The sequence below is a fragment of the Pocillopora damicornis genome, chromosome 10 (genome assembly GCF_964200805.1).
Source record: "Pocillopora damicornis chromosome 10, jaPocDami1.2, whole genome shotgun sequence".
In the NCBI taxonomy this organism is placed as follows: Eukaryota; Metazoa; Cnidaria; class Anthozoa; order Scleractinia; family Pocilloporidae; genus Pocillopora; species Pocillopora damicornis.
In genome coordinates this window covers 5197633-5219284 of record NC_142679.1, presented here as the reverse complement: position 1 = coordinate 5219284, position 21652 = coordinate 5197633, and the positions used below count along the sequence as shown (strand labels likewise).

The 21652-nt window shown below is 38.4% G+C and overlaps 2 protein-coding genes and 1 pseudogene across 2 annotated transcripts; 1 reads left to right on the top strand and 2 right to left on the bottom strand.

Annotated features, from left to right (window-relative positions):
* Positions 1–8337: 8337 nt before the first annotated feature.
* On the bottom strand, positions 8338–12233 carry LOC149038589 (ficolin-1-like). The gene is made up of 4 exons (XM_089184845.1): positions 12062–12233; positions 10730–10941; positions 9680–9812; positions 8338–9589 (listed from the first exon to the last, which is right to left on the bottom strand). Exons 1-4 carry the CDS (start codon positions 12231–12233, stop codon positions 8979–8981), a joined length of 1128 nt encoding a protein of 375 aa, XP_089040971.1. The 3' UTR covers positions 8338–8978.
* Positions 12234–12974: 741 nt separating this feature from the next.
* On the bottom strand, positions 12975–15263 carry LOC149038588 (uncharacterized). Its single transcript, XM_089184158.1, has 4 exons — positions 15226–15263; positions 14420–14684; positions 13463–13601; positions 12975–13360 (listed from the first exon to the last, which is right to left on the bottom strand). The coding sequence occupies exons 1-4, from the start codon at positions 15261–15263 to the stop codon at positions 12975–12977; spliced, it is 828 nt and encodes a 275-aa protein (XP_089040284.1).
* A 1954-nt stretch (positions 15264–17217) lies between these two features.
* LOC149038587 (endonuclease III-like protein 1) lies at positions 17218–19867 on the top strand (annotated as a pseudogene).
* Positions 19868–21652: the final 1785 nt, after the last annotated feature.

The following is a 21652-nucleotide window of genomic DNA, read 5'->3' as shown; positions in this document are numbered from 1 at the left end:
ATCAATTTCAAAATTTAACATATTTATTAAGGATTCTCTTTCATTTCTATTGAAGAACGATTGAACAGTATAAGGAAGGAAAATAAGTGAGAATGATTTTCTGAGGAAGACATTGATAACATTTCACGACATTGGTTCACTGACTGAACCAGTTCTTGCGGTAATTATAGCATTTTTTTTCTTTTCAATTGCCATGGAATTAACTAACTTAACAGTTTCAGTAGTCTAGAATTTAAACTAGATAATAGTAGAATGTCTAGAATTTAAAACTAGGTAAAGATAGAATTTAAAACCAGGCAAAATTAAATAAAAACTGATTGCACCCATATTGAAAAAGAGAGACAAAACATGAAGGGTTTGCCCTGTCTGATCTTTATTGTGGGTTTAGTTTGCAGCTGTATTAACGACCCTTGAACTCCCAAGATCTGATTGGTAATTCTCCCCTCTAGCTTCTACACATTTCCTTGTAAATAAGTCACGAGAATTTGGTGTAACTTCTACCCAATGAGTTTGAGTATTGTCATTACATGTTGGCTGGATAACGCGTGAATGTTACAGGGAGAAGTTACATGTTAGTCACTTAGGGGAGTTAATGGGTAAAGCATATTGATGTCATATGCGCGTTTTGTAACCTCTTATCATTCTCTGAAGAGTTTAAGTCCTGACCTTACTTTGTCTACTTTCAGGAATAACACTTTAGCGATCAGGTAAACATCGTTCAAAACGAAAGCTTGGCGTACAAATTTTCCAAAGAAAAACTTCATATAAATAAAATTCCGCTTTTATTAAAATTTAAAGAAATAGCGTGAGACAGCTCTCGTCTACATGAATTATTAAGTACTTACTGGGCGAGATATACGAATAAATTTGAAGTCCTGATGCGAAAAGGTACTGACCCGCAATGTAATAATTGTAGAGACTGTATAGGGTATTTATTTTAACCTTTAGACATAAATGTGCGAAGGCGCTAAAGAACGCACGTAACGTGAATTCAAGTCTACTTTAAATTAACATCAAAGCAAGCCAACAGGGACCAAAACATGAAGGTCCTTAGGAAACTTCGTTATTGCACGTCCAGTTCCCAGCTCTATTAAGCATACTGAGGTTAAAAGTTAGTTTACCTAACTTTTAGGTCAACTAAAAGTAACCTCTTATCAATCTCTGAAGAGTTTAAGTCCTGACCTTACTTTCAGGAATAACACTTAAGCGATCAGGTAAACATCCTTCAAAACGTAAGCTTAGCTTACAAATTTTCAAGAGAAAATCTCTATATGCATAAAATTATACTTTTATTTAAATTTGAGTCAGCTCTCGTCTACATAAATTATTAAGAACTTACCAGCCGAAATATACGTATAAATTTTGTCCTAATGCGATCAAACGGTGCAGACCCGCAGCGTAAGAATTGTTGAGACTGTTTGGGGTATTTATTTTAACCTTAACCTTGAGCTTTGTGCTTCTTCCTGCTTGGATTCAGGAATAACATTATTACGATCGGGCAAATATCGTAACAATACTGACCCGCAACGTACGAATTGCATAGTCTGTAAGGGGTATATTCTGTATATACATAAATACGCCAACGCGCTCAAGAACGCTCAACCTCAATTTGAATCCTTGTAAAAAAAAACCACTGATTGCTTCCAAACTGCAAGAAAACTCCAAATCCTGAGCTTGGTGCTTTGTTCTGTTCGTTCAGGAATGACATTAACATCCCAATGATCAGCTAAACATCGCTTCATTCGCAAGCTTAGTGTAAAAAACTTTCAAAAGGAAAAAACTTACAAATGAGTAAAAATTGTGCTTTTATATTAAAGTTTGAAGAAATAAGGTGAGACAGCTCTCTACATAAATTATTTAGTATTTACCGGGTGAGACATATGTGCAAATGCCTCGTTCTAAAACGGAAGAAAACAACACCTGACTTTTGAACTCCATAATAAATTATTTACAGCGAGACGGACAATACATTTGGAGTTAACACTGGGGAAGAGAAAAGACAAATCAAAGCGCCATAGAAGAATGATTAAAAATTTTATATCTCGTGTAGTTAGCCTTTTTTTAACTTACTTTTTTCAGTTCCTATTTAACTGAATCGGACGAACATGTAGAAACTAAGGTTTAAAACAGCGCAATCTTCTTGTCAACCTCATTAAATCACGACCTAAGGAGGACTCCCTTCCAATCTCATTCATTTCATCTAAACCGCCCCATCTAAACGCAAGTGACATGGGTTTTCTGTTAAAACCATTGATTTAGTTTGTTGTTTTAATAAGGTAAAATTTTGATGTTTCATTATTCTCGTGTTTGCCACTCAAGTACGTGTAAATTTCAATTATGAACACTTCTTAAGTGCAAAATTTTCAGTAAAATTTCATCAGACGATATTTGATGCCAAACAAGAGATTGTAAAGTTTCTATTCTCTTGTTGATGCCAATTCTTTGCTCTTTTGGGTTCAGTGTGGAGAAAATTCAATGGAGAGGATGTGCTGATAGGGAATTAGTTTTATTCTTCGGCAAATCTCCGGCTTTTATGTGGTGACTAATTACGTAATCAGCTGGTCGAGTGACATCACTTTCCCGCCAAAATCAGAGTTCCATGGCGAGAACGGGGAGGACTGTTCACAATAGTACTGGTAAAGGCAGATGCAGGGGAGACTGACGATTCAAACATATGATCAGTTTGTTTTCACGGATTTCCAGGATGAGTACTTCCCCGTATTTCACCTCAAAAGGAAGACAAACACGCTCGGCGGCTAGAGAAGCAATCGCAGCTTTGTCAACGAACCAAAAGGAACCAAGAAGGCACATCAAAATCGAATACGAGAAGCGACATGAAGAAGACTCGTCTAGGGACGACAAGAAAACTGAAGATGTTGCGGCCAAAAAGCGTAAAAAAGACACATCCACAGCACAGACACAAGGTTCAACTTGGCAGCCCCTTAACTGGAGAGAGCAGCTTGCTAATATTCGTGAATTAAGAAAAACACGCGATGCCCCAGTTGATTCACAAGGATGCGAGAAGACAGCTGATGAGAGCCAGTCACCAGAGGTGAGAGGAGATGAAATTGGCAGACCAGTGGGGTGGGGTAAGGGAAGCCGACACAATGGTCTCCTCTGAGCCAACTAAGCTTATTTATGAGAAGTAGAAACGTTTTGGGTAACATTTCTGTACAGCCTAATACTATTGTAAAACAAATCTGTTTTCCCAATGGCAATGTATTGTTTTTGTCATTGTTTTCTCTATCCAAGAACTGAATGCATGATGTAGAATGGGGACTGTGTAGAAATTTTACCACTTTTTGCTTGGTCAATTTCAACACGTTAATTTACCTTCAGCAAACGATTGCATCCCACTTTTCATTTGATTTATTGACCAGATAAATTATTACAAAAAGTTCAACAACTACTGTGACGTTGATGTGTGATTCAAGGGTTAAAGGGTAATGAGAAATTAGATGTTAGTCACTCTTAGATGTCAAAGGGTTAAGGTGGGTGAGGATCAGTTTGCAGAGTATGGCAGTGCATGCACAAGTTCCCTTTTAAAAGTCAATTGCATTCCAAAATCACTGCACTGGGCTTCACGATCTGCTATACTCTGCAGCCTGAGGTGAGGTTGAGGCCTCCTCATTAGAACCTGGACAACTGGGCCAGTCTATTTTCAGAGATCTTGCCTTACTGATGTTTATTTGTCAAATTTTTTGTGATGATTTTTTTTTTCTTACTTGCAACAATAGAGATCTTCATGTATGAGCTACTAGGATAAAAGCTGTAAGGATACACCCTCATCCTGGCAACCATTCTTAAATTTCCCATTTAACCCTTTAAACCCAAAGGATGAGTAACATCTGATTTCTCCCTACAATATCACTCCTGAAACACACATTAAGGTCATAAGAATTAAGGAAATGGTCATTAGGAAAGAAACCTTTTGATTGGCAAACAAATTCTTCTTGTCAGCATCTTAGGAAATGCATAAAGAACAGTGTGGAGAATATGCATACTGATGTTAGGGTGGAAAGGGTTAAAGAGTAGCAAGTCAAAAATCTTACCTTGCATATAAGATTGAAATTTCCCTTCTAATCAGAAGACAAAGTGACTGCTGATTAAGCTTGCCACATCATCAGACACAACTGAAGAGTTTGCTCGGAAGAAAGAGGGTGCTTACAAATATTAGTATAATTCTACCATTGTCCTATCACAAACAATGAAAACTAATTGACTATGCTGCATACTATCTGGAATTTACGAGGAGAATTTTTTTGACAATCAAGAGCTTCTAGAATTGGACATCATTTACTTTTTTCTCATGATTTTAAGTATTTGATGCAAGGGTGAAACTGTTAGGAGAAATTAGAAGCCAATCACTCTTAGGAGAAAGAGGGTTAAGACAGTCCAGTATCAATGGTTCATCTCTCCTCACTTTTACTGACAGTCTGATATCAAGTACTTACCTCCCTCATGCTGTCAAGTCAAACAAAAGACCAAGTTACTTTTGCTGCAATGGAAAAGTTAAAGGCTTATGGATTAACAATAGAGAACATTCTCACAACATCAACAAGCAAAATTGGTGAACTTATCTACCCTGTTGGCTTCTGGAGGGTGAGTAAATTTTTATTTTAGTTAGAAACTTGATTTTGACAGAATTTACCCACTAGGAAAGCAACTTGCAAAATAGTCTGAAGGCCTTCTCTCCCCTTATTGAATAAAAGTTGTGAACATTTTTTTAAAACTTACTAATAGGACTTTTTAGAGTAGCTACTGATAATAATTTTTTCATCATCAGTCGTGTTAAACAGGGTTCAGGGGGATCTAATATTAGCATGTTACTGAATCTATATACCAAGTTGTTTTATTATTTTCACTTGTCACTTTTTCACTTACAAAGAGGGGTAGATTGGTTTATATATCCTCCATAGAACCCTCTGAGTCCCCTTCCTCCCTCCCCCTTGTTGCAAAAATGACTTGCAGAAGTCTAAAATTAGAAAAAGAAGCAACAAAAATGGTTCAAAATCTATGACACTGAACTCCATTTTTAACTTGTAACCCTTTAACTTCCAGATGTGATCAATATAAAACTTCTCACAATAATATCCTTACATTATTCAGCAAAAAAGTAATGAGAATATTCAAATTTATCAGGTAGAAATTGTTGTCTTGATCTAACAACAACTTCTTGTAACTAATTTACAAGGATATGTGTAGCAGCTAGAAGGGAGAATTAGCAATCAGATCTTGGGAGTTAAAGGGTTAAACTTATCCTATCAATGTGAACTATGGCTTGGTACAACATAGAGTATTTCCCAGGGTACTTATTATAATTATGCTTTGATTGTAGAAAAAAGCTGAGTACATCAAGAATGCCACTAAAATTTGTGCTGAGAGTTACAATGGAGACATTCCACCAACAGAAAAAGAGCTGGTCAAACTTCCAGGTGTGGGCCCAAAAATTGCGCATATTACCATGAACGTGGCTTGGGGACAAGTGACTGGAATTGGAGTTGATACTCATGTTCATAGAATTTCTAACAGACTGATGGGTCAAAAAACCTACTAAACTGCTGGAAGAAACTAGAATTGCTGTAGAAAGCTGACTTCCAAGGTAAAAGTGATTTTGAATGATACCAAGTTATGCAAATTCTCTTCACCAGGTATTTTGCTCCTTCCCAGCCAAAGCCTTTTCACTCACTGCCACATTTTAGAGACCCAGATATTGTGCAAGTTCCAAACAACTTTTACAAATATTCTGAAATAAACAGGCTTTTGGTCCTTCCTGACTTTCAAGGACCGTAATGGAAAAAGGAAATTTTTAAGGACTTTGAGACCTAGATTGAAGGTTCTCTAGATGCATAGCAAACCTTGACTATCATATGCTGTTTACCAATAACCAACAATTAAATAATTAGAGTGTGTGGTTTCAGAGACTAAATTAGTGAATTCTTTTTCTGTTTTCTCAGAGAGGAGTGAGATGAACTGAATGTATTGTTGGTTGGATTTGGTCAACAGACATGTCTTCCTGTAAGTCCAATGTGCGAGTTCCATCTTAACTCCAAGATCTGTCCTGAAGGTCGAAGAAGGAGCAGAGGAAAAGCTGAGGAGGAAACTAAGAAGAAACTTTCACCCAGAAAGGATGGAAAGGACACTAAGACTTAAGGGGAATTGAGTTTTACTTTAACTGAGGCTGTCCTTGTCTTTATCCTTGGGCCATGTTGTGCAAAGCTGGGTTCAGGTAGCCTCATGTTTAGTGTGAAATCTGATATCAGATCTTAACCTTTAAACTTCCACAGGTGATTCACATGTAACTTCTCCTTACAATATCCATGCACTATCCAGCAAACAGGTAATGAGAATATTCATTTGTATCAGGTAGAAGTTGTTATCTTGATCTAATTCTCGCAACTAATTTACAAGGAAATGTTAAGCAGGTAGAGGAGGAAATTAATAATCAGATCTTGAGAGTTATAGGGTTAAAGCTATAGAAGAAAATTCATTACAATTTGTTTTGTCTACGATTTGATGATTGGATGCCTTTTAAAAAATAAAGAAAATTATCCAAAAAAGGCTTTTTAACAAAGCAGTAAGGAAACCTGGATTAAAATTTTACCCCAGGTTAGCACTAATCAGCCTTCCAACAACTGAGCCCAGGTTAGCATTGGTCCTCAAACCATGTCTCAAGACTGGTTCCAACTGTGTAAAATAAATGTACAGGTTCATGATACAATGTATAAAAGGCGGGATGGAAGCAAAATCAAAGACTGTGAGACCTAGGTAACAAGGTGTTTTTTTTGTGAAAGATTTTTTATAAGTGGTACCTCTTCCTTAAAGGGAGAGATCTGCCATTGAATTTGATTTAGAAATTAGTTTATACTTTAAACGGTGGATGGCAATGAAGGCGCGCTCTGATTGGCTACTCAAACTCCTTTGCTATTCGCCTTGCAAAGCCATTCACAATTATCTATAAGACCCCAACCGCCTGCCCAACAGGGTTTACCGCCGAGTTCAGGGCAACATCCCCCAGTATCTCCAGCAACAGAGACCCCCTCCGAAATTTAATGTCTCCATAGCGGTGGCTCCAAGCGGTATCGTTCTGTCGTGGTACATGGCTCTTGAGAAGAGACACGCGCCTATAATGAACTAGCAACTGTTTGCCCTTTAGGACGGCGGCACAACGGAGAACCCTCACCAGTGGAAGAAGATTGGAGTCGTCAAGGCGTTGACGCTTCCTATGGCTTGCATTCTGACTCAGTTATCACCCGGCAATAAGTGCCACTTCTTGGTACGCGCTACTGATGTTAATGGACGACAGGGTGAGTGCAGTGAGGCCTGCACTATTACTCTCAGATAAATAAATCATATAATCATATCAAATAAATCAGTTTGGCAATAAGAGAAACTGTCTTGTACAGCTCTTTATCGGCACTAATAGTACTTACGTATAAGAAACTTAGTGTGGGGTCTTCAAGTTAGATTTATACCCCAAGAATGCAACGGCAATCAGTGATAGACAATCTGTACAGAACTGAACTTGTAGTATTTTTGAATCGAAATTTAATATATGTCTTCTTCGCCGTGGTTATACGCCGCTGAAGCCAGACGTATTTACATCTTTTTACTTTTGAAGGAAAGAATCGCGATCTCAGATGCGTGAAATTTGTTTTATTACGTCAAGGATATGAATTAATCGATTTTTTACAGTATTGATAGTTAGTGATTTGTAGATTTTGTTTGCTCTTAGAAATGGGAGATTTTAAGAATGTGTTGCCGACGTTTTTTTTTTTTTGTCGTCGTATAATGACTGGCAGAACGAAGTATTGATCAACCCTTTTGATGTGTTATCTTCAACAATGGGGGATCATCATAGGATGGTGTGGGTGTTGGGATTTTAAACTCGATCGATTAAATCCCTAGGCTGAATGTGAAATCGCGATGTCAACCTGTTTCCCAGTCCTCTCCAGCATGAATCTTGAGGGAAAACAGATAGAACCCTGGAGAGGAGGCCCTCTCCCCTTCCTTTTTTTTTCAAGTCATAGAAAGCTCCCCCGAACTTCGTTTGAGTTGAGTGAAATCTTTCAGTTCTTCCATTCGTGAACATCTAACTTACAATACTTTCTTTTTTTGTTTACTTTTTTTTTTGCTGGACAATACGTTGAAGGGAGGAGATCAGGCTCGCGGAAGATTTAGCAGCCAAAATATTCCGACGCCCCTCAAAACAATTCAGAAAGCATTACTTTTATTTTGCCTTTCTCTAACGACTGTGGTAACTAAGTCTGTAAAGAAACATATTGGCCTCTTTTAGGGATAGTTTTAACAGTCCTTCAGGAGATGTGTCGATGGCAACAATTGGCGTCGCACTTGTTACATATTCGTGGGCTATTAAATTACTATGATATAACGAAATGCTTAAAAGTTCAGGGAAGTTGCGAAGGCTTTATTTTACAAACACTTTTACTATGATTTTTAATTTCAAGAAAGTAAAAGCCTTTTTCACTAACACGGCTATAAAACCCGACCATTTGTAAATAACAGTTTTTGAAACATGTGGTTGGCCTGTGACTTCAAGGTTTGCTTTTGATCGCTTCACTTTGTTTTGGTCTCTTGGTGTCTTGAAACAGGATTAAACATGATCGTCTGTTTATAATTTGTGACATCTGTTCGAGGGGTGCTAATGGAACACCACCATTGGAAGGAAAGGTTTCGCATTTCATTTCAAGTTGAAGAAAGCGATTTCATGTCGATATTTAAAACCTAGTGCAAGACTAAATTATGTGTCAATATATTATTATGCTAATAATATATCAATGGATTTCAGTCACCTTCGCAGCTGTTTTTGGTTGTAACGCTACGCAGAACCGGGCGTTATATAACAACTTGAGTTGCCATTGCGAATTCTATGAAGGCTACATTAGTTACTGCCCAGATCTCTTCGTCGAATTCCTTGAATCCCTGAAGGTGACGTATGGTGACTACAGCAGGTTTGTTCAGTTATGCCTTACTTTCATCTCAGAGAGATTTAGCTCAGGTTTAGTAGCCCAAGGACGCCAGAATGGACCATTCTTTGAATTGAGATTAACCTCGCCACATTGGTTTGCCCACCATGCACCATGAGGAAAACACTTTTCAAGGAAGTTGTCATTATCTTGGTCTGGTGTGCCGAATTTCATCCCTCGGATGTCCAATTTTGGATCTGTATTTCCATAAAACCCATTTCCGATGTTTCCTTCGTACGAAGTCATATCGCATCGATACTTTTCTGTTTCGTCAGCTACCCGAAACCCACCATATTTGGCATATCCCTTTTGGCCGTTGGTTCGGTGCAGATCTATTCGAAGAATGCTGTTTGAAGAGGCGATTCGGTGCAAGTTTCCAAGCCAGAATTCTTTGGACAAGTCGCCAAAGCCTACTCGATACTCTACCCACGTTCGTTCAAAGCTTTGCTCGTATGGACGGGAACGTCTCTGAACCACAGTCCACCCACCTCCATCTGTGGTTTGGTCACAGTACACGTTTATGACCCCTTGACCATCTGGGTTGATTTTATAAATACCATTGTGATTCGCTCCAAGGGTTTTCAGCTGCTGGCAGCTTCTCACTGTACATAAAACAAAAGAAACACAACATGAGATTATCGCAAATTTAGGTGTTCTTCTCTTCTATTTAGTCACGAGTTACCCACCTCCGCTGTGCTTTTCGCAATACACTCCTTTATAATCCTGTCGACATTCACACGTGAACATCCGGAGATTCCAACACGCGTCAACACATGTTCCACCATTTTGACATAAGGCCGAGGTGCAAACAGGTCTATTTCCTCCCTGGGAGAAAATGGGAAGAATGGTTAAACGTACTTTCATCCTTTTATGAGGCGAAACTTACCATGACAATACCTCATTAGGTTGAAATATATTCTCGTTCTTAGAGCTAACGTTTCTCTTTGATGGTGGTCTGTACCCTTAATTCAAAATAAGTATAGACGTTTGATATTTCCAAAGTTTTGAGTAGGAATTCATTTTTTCCTCTCCTGTTTTCCTTCAAATAAAATTTCGTTTCCGGTGTATATCGACCCAACAATTTTGTCTCTATTTGAGCGAATTATATTTACCCGGGATTTCCTTTTAGAAAATGGGCATTTAATCACAGCAATTGTGTCAATAATAAAATGCTCGAGTATGAGTGGTTCTTTTATCATTAAAACAGCTCTTATTTGCGGTTTGATTGACTGTTTCATGTCCAAATTGTTTGATTTCACCTGTCCAATTATTAGCACTCAGCGAATGTTAGCCAGTCAAAATGGAAAAAAATACACAAGTGCATTGAGCATTGGATATTTCGTACAATATTCAGACTTACGAGTTGAACTTTTGCTATATGAATCAATTCATGTGCGCATGTGTAAATCAAAGTTTTCATTCCTGCTCGTAATTTCAACTCATTCACTCGATTGCTGCCTGAATTGTACTCCCGCCCACTGAGTTCCACCACATTTCAACTTACTGTGTTTCGGGCTAGAAATGAAGGTCTTACAAACGCTGCTTTGTGTGCATGTTCAGTTTTAGGCAGCCATACCGTTCTCTGAGATAAAGGTTTTTTTTTGACCTCTCGATACGACTTTGATACCACCTTGCTCAGAAGATGGAATTTGAAAAACCGAAGACCTCAAAGGTTCTTGCGCTTGGCAGGTTGAGCAGAGATGATTAAGTTTCTAACTGATCTGTAAATTTCTACGACTCACCATCTGTGTCGTTGGCTCGTAGTAAGTGATGCCTTTTCTTAAAACAAAGTCATTTGGGGCTGTCGCTTTTGATTGGTCACTTAATTCACATGTTTTCCCTGAGTTTGCATAATTAAACGATCGACAGCGTGCATCCCGTAGGCATTCCCACGTACAGTCTATCGGGCACGTGACAGTGTGCGTAGCAATCACGTGATTAACCAGAGTGTAGCCTAAAACAGATGCAAACATATCGTTATATATGACAGTTTCTTCAAGATGTATCTTACAGGAAACAAAAAGAGAGAAATCAAGAGGACATTGACGACTTGATGAAATCTTAAAAATTTATAAGATATTAGGAACACTTTGATTGGTCGAAAGCCTATCGTTCATTGTACTAGGAAACTCAGGGCCCCATTTTTAAAAGGTATAAAGCGCACTTTCTATCATTTTTCAGGCGTTAGTGCACTTGGAACGTTGGTAATCATGCACCTACGGGTCGTGATTTACAAATTTTCCCTGTGTTTTCCTAACATCTCGTGTGAGTTTTTGCGTCTGAAAACTGACAGCAAGTGAAAGTATTGCTTAGATGTTAACATATTTTTACATGGAATCATTTTTGACATGTTTTGTAAATTACTCAGTCTCGGTTTTCGTAAATTTCCGGCCAGTTCTATCTTAGGCTGTTCGCAACTCTTCGATACGCAACAAGCGAATACACAAGGCTTCAAAGTTTTTGGTTCTTAATTCTGGAAACCCCTATAATTAATATTCCCACTCATCAGACGATTTTATCACTGGTCTTCCTTTTCATCCTCATCGTCTTTGTTGGTCATGGTTTACTCTAGTTTGATCGTGTCTGTAACACGTTAACTTGAAGTAGTTCCATTTGAAGGAGAATAAAATTCCATCATTACTAAAAGGAACCATACAAATGAAAAGAGTATATCTCTGAGATTTTCGAGAGAAGTTAACTTTATTCCATTACAGCTACAAGCGAAGGGATATCAGGGAGGAATGCACGACACGAAAAGCCGAATTTGACAGCTTGAAACCAGCTCACGTTAAGAGAAAGATTACTGAATGCTTTGCTAGTTGAAGTGCTTCGACTCGCTACTCGGTATTAAAGTCTTTTTCACCAAAATACGAAAATTTGCTTGTGTTGTAACTGATGAATTAAAGTCAGCGCACCACGATTACGTTACCTTCAACCCCACTATTTAAATAGTCTCAACAAATCTTCTCGGTTCACATTGGTTCTGCGTCAAGTTTTCTATTCTTTGTGTGGTCTAAGATCTATTTTTGCCATTATTTGCAGTGCGCAAAGTAAGTGTTTAAGTCAAGCTTTACCTTTTTCAGGATTTTCAGATCTTCTTAAACAAGACAACCGACCAGGGTTCGACGTTCCTGTTAGACTTTGAGCTGAGGGAGTTGCAAACTTCCAGCACAGGAGAAACTGAGAATGGAAGAGTAAAGTGAGTCGCTGCATTGTTTTCAAGTTACTTCCACTCGCCTTTTGCATTAGTTCACGATCAAGATAAAGTCGTGATAAGGAAGCTTTGACCTCAATTAGTCGCTAGTGTGTCGAGTTGAAAATGAATAATTTAGGAGTGAAAATATTTCTCATCCACAGTTTGTTTATGTGTTAGGGTTTAAGAAACTTAGCAGGAGATTGGCGAATAACATTTATTATTGAAAGCTCGATCAGCTTCAAAACTTGAAACACTCAGTAAGGATTCTCTTCTATTTCTATTGAAGAAAGATTAGACGGTTTAAGGGGGGAAAGTAAGTGTGCAAGGTTTTCTGAGGATGACATTGATAACATTTCACGACATTCGTTCACTGACTGAACCAGTTCGTGCGCTAATTATAGCATTCTCTTTTTTCAATTGCCATGGAATTAATTAACTTAACAGTTTTCTGGGTTTTGTGGTGCTTTTATCTTGCAAATAATTACCCTTGGGTTCAGTAGTCTAGAATTTAAAACTAAATAATAGTAGTCTAGAATTCAAAACTAAATAATAGTAGTCTAGAATTTAAAACTAAATAATAGTAGTCTAGAATTTAAAACTAAATAATAGTAGTCTAGAATTTGAAACTGGATAACGATAGAACTTAATTAAAACTAGATAAAATTAGATAAAAACCGATTGCATCCACATAGACACAACATGAAGGTTTTATCTAATCTTTATTGTGGGTTTAGTTTGCAGCTGTATTAACGACCCTTGAACTCCCAAGATCTGATTGTTAATTCTCCCCTCTAGCTGCTACACATTTCCTTAGTGTCGCATCGATACTTTTCTGTTTCGTCAGCTACCCGAAACCCACCATATTTGGCATATCCCTTTTGGCCGTTGGTTTGGTGCAGATCTATTCGAAGAATGCTGTCTGAAGAGGCGATTCGGTGCAAGTTGTCGTTTCCAAGCCAGAATTCTTTGGACAAGTCGCCAAAGCCTACTCGATAATCTACCCACCTTCGTCTAAAGCTTTGCTTGTATGGACGGGAACGTCTTTGAACCACAGTCCACCCGCCTCCATCTGTGGTTTGGTCACAGTACACATTTATGACCCCTTGACCATCTGGGTTGATTTTATAAATGCCATTCTGATTCGCTCCCAGGGTTTTCAGCTGCTGACAGCTTCTCACTGTACGTGGAACAAAGGAAACATAATATGAGACTTGTTGCTGAAAGGAAATTATCGCAAATTTAAGTGTTTTTCTCTTCTATTTAGTCACGAGTTACCCACCTCCGCTGTGCTTTTCGCAATACACTCCTTTATAATCCTGTCGACATTCACACGTGAACATCCGGGGATTCCAACACGCATCAACACATGTTCCACCATTTTGACATAAAGCCGAGGTGCAAACAGGTCTATTTCCTCCCTGGGAGAAAATGGGAAGAATGGTTAAACGTACTTTCATCCTTTTATGAGGCGAAACTTACCATGACAATATCTTATTAGATTGAAATATATTCTCGTTCTTAAAGCTAACGTTTCTCTTTCAAAATGAGTATAGAAGTTTGATATTTTCAAAGTTTTGTATATCGAGCAACGATTTTGTCTCTATTTGAGCAAATTATATTTACCCAGGATTTCCTTCTAGAAAATAGGCATTTTATGACATCAATTATGTCAATAACAAAATTCTCGAGAATGAGTGGTTCTTTTATCAGTAAAGCAGCTTTTATTTGCGGCTTGATTGGCTGTTCCATGTCCAAATTGTTTGATTTCACCTTTCCAATTATGAGCACTTAGCAAATGTTAGCCAGTCAAAATGGAAAAATATCTGAAGTGCATTAAGCATTCGATATTTCTAACAATGTTTAGACTTCCGACTTGAACTTTTGCTATATGAATCTATTCATGTGCGCATGTTTAAATTAAAGTTTTCATTCCTGCTTGTAATTTCAAATCATTCCCCCGATTGCTGCCTGAATTGTACTCCCGCCCACTGAGTTCCACCACATTTCAACTTACTGTGTTTCGGGCTAGAAATGAAGGTCTTACAAATGTTCAGTTTTAGGCAGCCATACTGTTCTCTGAGATAAAGGCATTTATTTGACCTCTCGATATGATTTTGACACCACCTTGCTCAGAAGATGGAATTTGAAAAACCGAAGACCTCAAAGGTTCCTGCGCTTGGTAGGTTTAGCACTGATGATTAAGTTTCTAACTGATCTGTAAATTTCTATGACTCACCATCTGTGTCGTTGGCTCGTAGTAAGTGATGCCTTTTCTTAAAACAAAGTCATTTGGGGCTGTCGCTTTTGATTGGTCACTTAATTCACATGTTTTCCCTGAGTTTGCATAATTAAACGATCGACAGCGTGCGTCCCGTAGCCATTCCCACGTACAGTCTATCGGGCACGTGACAGTGTGCGTAGCAATCACGTGATTAACCAGAGTGTAGCCAAGAACAGATGCAAACATATGGTCATATATGAGAGTTTTCTTCAAGATATATCTTACATAAAACAAAAAGAGAGAAATCAAGAGAACATTAACGACTTGATGAAAATCGCAAAAATTTAGAAGATATTAGGAACACTTTGATTGATCGAAAGCCTATCATTCATTGTACAAGTAAACTCAGGGCTCCATTTTTAAAAGCGAGAAGGCGCACTTTCTATCGTTTTTTTAGGCGTCAGAGCACTTGGAACGTTGGTAATCATGCACCCTCGGGTCGTGATTTACAACTTTTCCTTGTGTTCTCAGTAACATCCCGTGTGAGTTTTTGCGTCTGAAAACCGACAGGAAGTGAAAAGTATTGCTTAGATATTAACATATCTTTACATGGAATTATTTTTCTCATGTTTCGAAAATTACTCAGTCTCAGTTTCGTAAATTTCCGGCCAGTTCTATCTTAGGCTGTTCGCAACTCTTCGATACGCAACAAGAAAATACACAAGCCTTCAAAGTTGTTGGTTCTTAATTCTGGAAACCCCTATAATTAAGATTCCCACTCATCAGACGATTTTATGCTCTATCACAGTGAATTTGATCACCGGTCTTCCTTTTCATCCTCATCGTCCTTTTTGGCCATGGTTTACTCTAGTTTGATCGTGTCTGCAACACGTTATCTTGAAGTAGTTCCATTTGAAGGTGAATAAAATTCCATCATTACCATTAACTTTATTCCATCACAGCTACAAGCAAAGCGATGTCAGGGAGGAATGCACGACACGAAAAGCTGAATTTTACAGCTTGAAACGAGCTCACGTTAAGAGAAAGATAACTGAATGCTTTGCTTCGACTCGCGACTCGGTATTAAAGTGTTTTTCGCTAAAATACGAAAATTTGCTTGTGTTGTAACTGATGAATTAAAGTCAGCGCACCACGATTACACTACCTTCAACCCCACTATTCAGTTAAATAGTCTCAACAAATCTTCTCGGTTCACATTGGTTCTACGTCAAGTTTTCTATCTTTGTGTTGTCCAAGATCTATTTTTACCATTATTTGCAGTGCGCAAATTAAGTGTTTTCCTATTAACTTCCACATGATAAGCTTGAATATTCTCATTACATGTTGGCGGATAATGTATGGATGTTATAGGGAGAAGTTACATGTTAGTCACTTATGGGAGTTAAAGGGTTAAGCATTTTGAGGCAATCCGCGCGTTATGTAAACTCTTGTCAATCTCTGAAGAGTTTAAGTCCTGACCTTACTTTGCCTACTTTCAGGAATAACACTTAAGCGATCAGGTAAACATCGTTCAAAACGCAAGCTTAGCGTACAAATTTTCAAAAAAGAAAAACTAAATATGAATAAGATTCTGCTTTTATTGAAATTTAAAGAGAGAACGTGAGTCAGCTCTCGTCTACATAAATTATTAAGCACTTACCAGGCGAGATATACGTATAAATTTGAAGTCCTGATGCGAAAAGATACTGACCTGCAATGTAAGAATTGTAGAGACTTTATGGGGTATTTATTTTTAACCTTTATCTATAAATGCGCGAAGGCGCTAAAGAGCGCACGTAACGTGAATTCAAGTCGGAACAATACTGACCCGCAACGTACGCATTGTATAGTCTGTAAGGGGTATATTCTCTTTATACATAAATACACAAAGGCGCTAAAGGACGCTAAACCTAAATTTGAATCCTTGTGAAATAAATGCTGATTGCTTTCAAACTGCAAGCAAACTCCAAATCATGAGCTTGATGATTCGACCTGTTCCTTCAGGAATAACGCTAACATCCTACCGATCGACTAAACATCGCTTAAAACGCAATCTCAGCATAAAAAAAAGACTTTCAGAAGGAAAAACTTCCAAATAAATAAAAATTGTGCTTTTATATTAAAGTTTGAAGAAATAAGGTGAGACAGCTCTTTGCATAAATTATTTAGTATTTATCGGGTGAGACATATGTGCAAATGCCTCGTCCTAACACGGAAGAAAACAATACCTATTTTGACTTTTGGACTCCATAATAAATTATTTACAGTGAGACGGACAAAGGCCTTTGGAGTTGACACTGGGGAAGAGAAAAGACAAATCAAAGCTCCATAGAAGATTGATGGAAAAATTTATATCTCGTGTAGTTAGCCTTTTTTTAACTTATTTTTTTCAGTCACTATTTAATTGAATCGGACGAACATGTAGCAACTAAGGTTTAAAACAGCGCAATCTTCTTGTCAACATCATTAAATCACGATCTTCTTAAGCTCAAAATTTTCAGTAAAATTTCATCAGACGATATTTGATGCCAAACAAGAGATTGTAAAGTTTCTAATTTCTTGTTGATGCCTATTCTTTGTTCTTTTGGGTTTAGTGTGAAGAAAATTCAATGGAGAGGATGTGCTGATAGGGAATCAGTTTTATTCTGCGGCAAATCTCCGGCTTTCTGTTGTGACTAATTACGTAATCAGCTGGTCGAGTGACATCACTTTCCCGCCAAAATCAGCGTTCCATGGCGAGATTGGGGAGGACTGCTCACGATAATACTGATAATGGCAGACATGAGGGAGACTGACGATTCAAACATTTGATCAGTTTGTTTTCACGGATTTCCAGGATGAATACTTTCCCGTATTTCACCTCAAAAGGAAGACAAACACGCTCGGCGGCTAGAGAAGCAATCGCAACTTTGTCAACGAGCCAAAAAGGAACCAAGAAGGCACATCAAAATCGAATACGAGAAGCGACATGAAGACTCGTCTAGGGACGACAAGAAAACTGAAGATGTTGCGGCCAAGAAGCGTAAAAAAGACAAATCCACGGCACAGACACAAGGTTCAACTTGGCAGCCTCCTAACTGGAGAGAGCAGCTTGCAAATATTCGTGAAATGAGAAAAACACGCGATGCCCCAGTTGATTCACAAGGATGCGAGAAGACAGCTGATGAGAGCCAGTCACCAGAGGTGAGAGGAGATGAAATCGGCAGTCCAGTGGGGTGGGGTAAGGGGAGCCGACACAGTGGTCTCCTCTGAGCCAACTAAGCTTGTTTATGAGAAGTAGAAACGTTTTGGGTAAAATTTACCCCTTTTTGCTTGGTCAATGTCAACACATTCATTTACCCTCAGCAATTGATTGCATCCCTCTTTTTATTTGATTTATAAGATAAATTATGACAAATAGTTCAACAGCTATATGTTTAACCCTTTACACCCCAACATTATAGTCTGCATAGTCTCCATACAGTTCTCCTCACATATCCTAAGGTAATGACAAGGAGAATTTGTATAACAATCAGGAGCTTTTTTGCTTGGTGATCATTTCTTTTTTTCTTGTGACCTTGATGTGTGATTCAGGGGTGACAGGGTAATGAGAAATTAGATGTTAGTCACTCTTAGGTGTCAAAGGGTTAAGGTGCGTGAGGATCAGTTTGCAGAGTATGGCAGTGCATGCACAAGTTCCTTTTTAAAAGTCAACTGCATGCCAAAATTGCTGCATTGCATCAAGATCTGCAATACTCTGCAGCGTGGGAGGAGGGTGAGGTCTCCTCATAAGAACCTGGACAACTGGGCCAGTCTATTTTCAGAGATCTTGCCTTACTGATGTTTATTTGTCAAAATTTTTTGTGATGATTTTGGTTTCTTTTTTCTTACTTGCCACAATAGAGGTCTTCATGTATGAGCTACTGGGATAAAAGTTGTAGGGATACACTCTCATCCTGGTAAACATTCTTGCATTTCCCATTTAACCCTTTAAACCCAAAGGATGAGTAACATCTAATTTCTCCCTACAATATCATTCCTGAATCATACATTAAGGTCATGAGAATTAAGGAAATGGTCATCAGAAAAGAACTCTTTTGATTGGCAAACAAATTCTCCTTGTCAGCACCTTAGGATATGTATAAAGAACAGTGTGGAGAATATGCATACTGATGTTAGGGTTTAAAGGGTTAAAGAGTAGCCAGTCAGAAATCTTACCTTGCATATAGGGTGGAAATTTCCCTTCTAATCAGAAAACAAAGTCTGCTGATTAAGCTTGCCACATCATCAGACTCAACTGAAGAGTTTGTTTGGAAGAAAGAGGGTGCTTACAATTATTAGTATAATCCTACCATTCTCCTATCACAAACAATGAAAACTAATTGACTATGCTGCATACTATCTGGAATTTACAAAGGAGAATTTGTTTGACAATCAAGAGCTTCTAGAATTGGACATCATTTCCTTAATTCTCATGATTCTAAATATCTGATGCAAGGGTGAAACTGTAAGGAGAAATTAGAAGCCAGTCACTCTTAGGGGAAAGAGGGTTAAGACAGTCCAGTATCAATGGTTCATCTCTCCTCACTTTTGCTGACAGTCTGATATCAAGTACTTATCGCCCTCATGCTGTCAAGTCAAACAAAAGACCAAGTTACTTTTGCTGCAATGGAAAAATTCAAGGCTTATGGGTTAACAAAAGAGAACATTGTTACAACATCAAGAAGCAAAATTGACTGGCGTAAAGGCTAAAAAAGCTGACATTTCGAGCATTAGCCCTTCATCAGAGCAATTGGAGGAATTGTGGGTTGTGTGTGGGTTTATATGCAGAAAGTGGAACTACACTATTGTTCCGTCACCATATTCTCACCAATAGCATAGCTCCACTTTCTGCAAACTTCCAGGTGTGGGCCCAAAAATGGTGCATATTACCATGAATGTGGCTTGGGGACAAGTGAATGGAACTGGAGTTGATACTCATGTTCATAGAATTTCTAACAGACAAGGATGGGTCAAAAAACGTACTAAACTGCCAGAGGAAACTAGAATTGCTGTAGAAAGCTGGTGAAAAGTGATTTTGAATGATACCAAGTTACACAAATTCTCTTCACCAGGTGTTTTGCTCCTTCCTTGCCAAAGCCTTTTCACTTACTGCCACATTTTAGAGACCCAGCTATTGTGCAAGATCCAAACAACTCCAAGATCTGTTATGAAGGTCGAAGAAGGAGCAGAGGAAAAGCTGAGGAGGAAACTAAGAAGAAACTTTCACCCAGAAAGGATAGAAAGGACACTAAGACTTAAGGGGAAATTAAGTTTTACTTTTACATAGGCTGTCCTTGTCTTTAGCCTTGGGCCATGCATGTTGTGCAAAGCTGGGTTGAGGTAGCCTCATGGTTAGTGTGAAATCTGATATCAGATCTTAACCCTCAAACTCCCAGAAGTGATTCACATGTAACTTCTCCTTACAATATCTGTGCACTATCCAGCAAACAGGTAATGAGAAGGTAGAAGTTGTTATCTTGATCTAACACCAAATTCTTGCAACTAATTTACAAGGAAATGTTAAGCAGGTAGAGGAGGAAATTAATAATCAGATCTTGGGAGTTATAGAGTTAAAGCTGTAGAAGAAAATTCATTACAATTTGTTTTGTCTACGATTTGATGATTGGATGCCTTTTCAAAAATAAAGAAAATTATCCAAAAAAGGCTTTTTAACAAAGCAATAAGGAAACCTGGATTAAAATTTAACCCTGGGTTAGCGCTAATCAGCCTTCCAACCACTGAGCCCAACTGTGTAAAATCAATGTACAGGTTCGTGATACAATGGATAAAAAGGGAGATGGAAGCAAAATCAAAGACTGTGAGACCTAGGTAACAAGGTGCTTTTTTTGTGAAAGATTTTTTATAAGTGGCACCCCTCCCTTGAAGGGGGAGATCTGCCATTGAATTTGATTCAGAAATTAGTTTATACCTAAACGGTGGATGGCAATGAAGGCGCGCTCTGATTGGCTACTCAAACTCCTTTTATCCTTTGCTATTCGCCTCGCAAAGCTATTCACAATTATCTATAAGACCCCAACAGCCTACCCAACAGGGTCTACCACCAGGTTCAGGGCAATATTCCCCTGTATCTCCAGCAACAGAGACTAAAAACCCTCCTCCGAAACCTAATGTCTCCATAGCGGTGGCTCCAAGTGGTATCGTTTTGTCGTGGTACATGACTCTTGAGGAGAGACACGCGCCTATAATGAACTAGCAACTGTTTGCCCTTTAGGACGGCACAACGGAGAACCCTCACCAGTGGAAGAAGATTGGAGTCGTCAAGGCGTTGACGCTTCCTATGGCTTGCATTCTGACTCAGTTATCACCCGGCAATAAGTGCCACTTCTTGGTACGCGCTACTGATGTTAATGGACGACAGGGTGAGTGCAGTGAGACCTGCACTATAACTCTCAAATAAATCATTTTGGCAATAAGAGAAACTGTCTTGTACAGCTCTTCATCGGCAATATTGGTACTTACGTATAAGAAACTTAGTGTGGAGTCTTCAAGTTAGATTTATACCCCAAGAATACAACGGCAATCAATGATAGACAATCTGTATAGTACTGAACTTGGAGTATTTGTGAATCGAAATTTAATATATGTCTTTTTTGCCGTTGTTATACGCCGCTGAAGCCAAACGTATTTACATCTTTTACTTTTGGAGGAAAGAATGGCGATCTCAGATGCGTGAAATTTAATTTGTTTTAGTACGCCAAGGATATGGATTAATCGATTTTCTACAGTATTGATAGTTACTGATTTGTAGATTTTGTTTGCTTTTAGAAATGAGAGATTTTAAGAATGTGTTGCCGTCGTTTTTTTTTTGTCGTCGTATAATGACTGGCAGAACGAACTATTGATCAACCCTTTTGATGTGTTATTTTCAACAATAGGGGATCATCATAAGATGGTGTGGGTGTTGGGATTTAAACTCGATCGCTTAAATCCTTAGGCTGAATGTGAAATCCGGATGTCAACCTGTTTCCCAGTCCTCTCCAGCATGAACCTTGAGAGAAAACAGATAGAACCCTGGAGAAGAGGCCCTCCCCCTCCCCTTCCCCCCCTTTTTTTTATTTTCAAGTCATAGAAAGCTCCCTCGAACTTCGTTTGAGTTGAGTGAAATCTTTTAGTTCCTCCATTCGTGAACATCTAACTTGCAATACTTTCTTTTTTTGTCTAATTTTTTTTTTTGCTCGACAATACGTTGAAGGGAGGAAATCAGGT

What these genes read in the sequence shown, in the direction of transcription:
- LOC149038589 (XM_089184845.1), bottom strand. Translation starts at nt 12,233, where the DNA reads ATGCAAAAGGCGAGTGGAAGTAACTTGAAAACAATGCAGCGACTCACT. An exon ending in ATCTGAAAATCCTGAAAAAG is followed by an intron (nt 10,942 to 12,061) that starts GTAAAGCTTGAC and finishes CATCTGTTTTAG; the next exon opens with GCTACACTCTGGTTAATCAC. An exon ending in AGTGTATTGCGAAAAGCACA is followed by an intron (nt 9,590 to 9,679) that starts GCGGAGGTGGGT and finishes TTTTATGTACAG; the next exon opens with TGAGAAGCTGCCAGCAGCTG.
- LOC149038588 (XM_089184158.1), bottom strand. Translation starts at nt 15,263, where the DNA reads ATGGCCAAAAAGGACGATGAGGATGAAAAGGAAGACCG. An exon ending in GAGGATGAAAAGGAAGACCG is followed by an intron (nt 14,685 to 15,225) that starts GTGATCAAATTC and finishes GTTTTATGTAAG; the next exon opens with ATATATCTTGAAGAAAACTC. An exon ending in TTGCGAAAAGCACAGCGGAG is followed by an intron (nt 13,361 to 13,462) that starts GTGGGTAACTCG and finishes TTCCACGTACAG; the next exon opens with TGAGAAGCTGTCAGCAGCTG.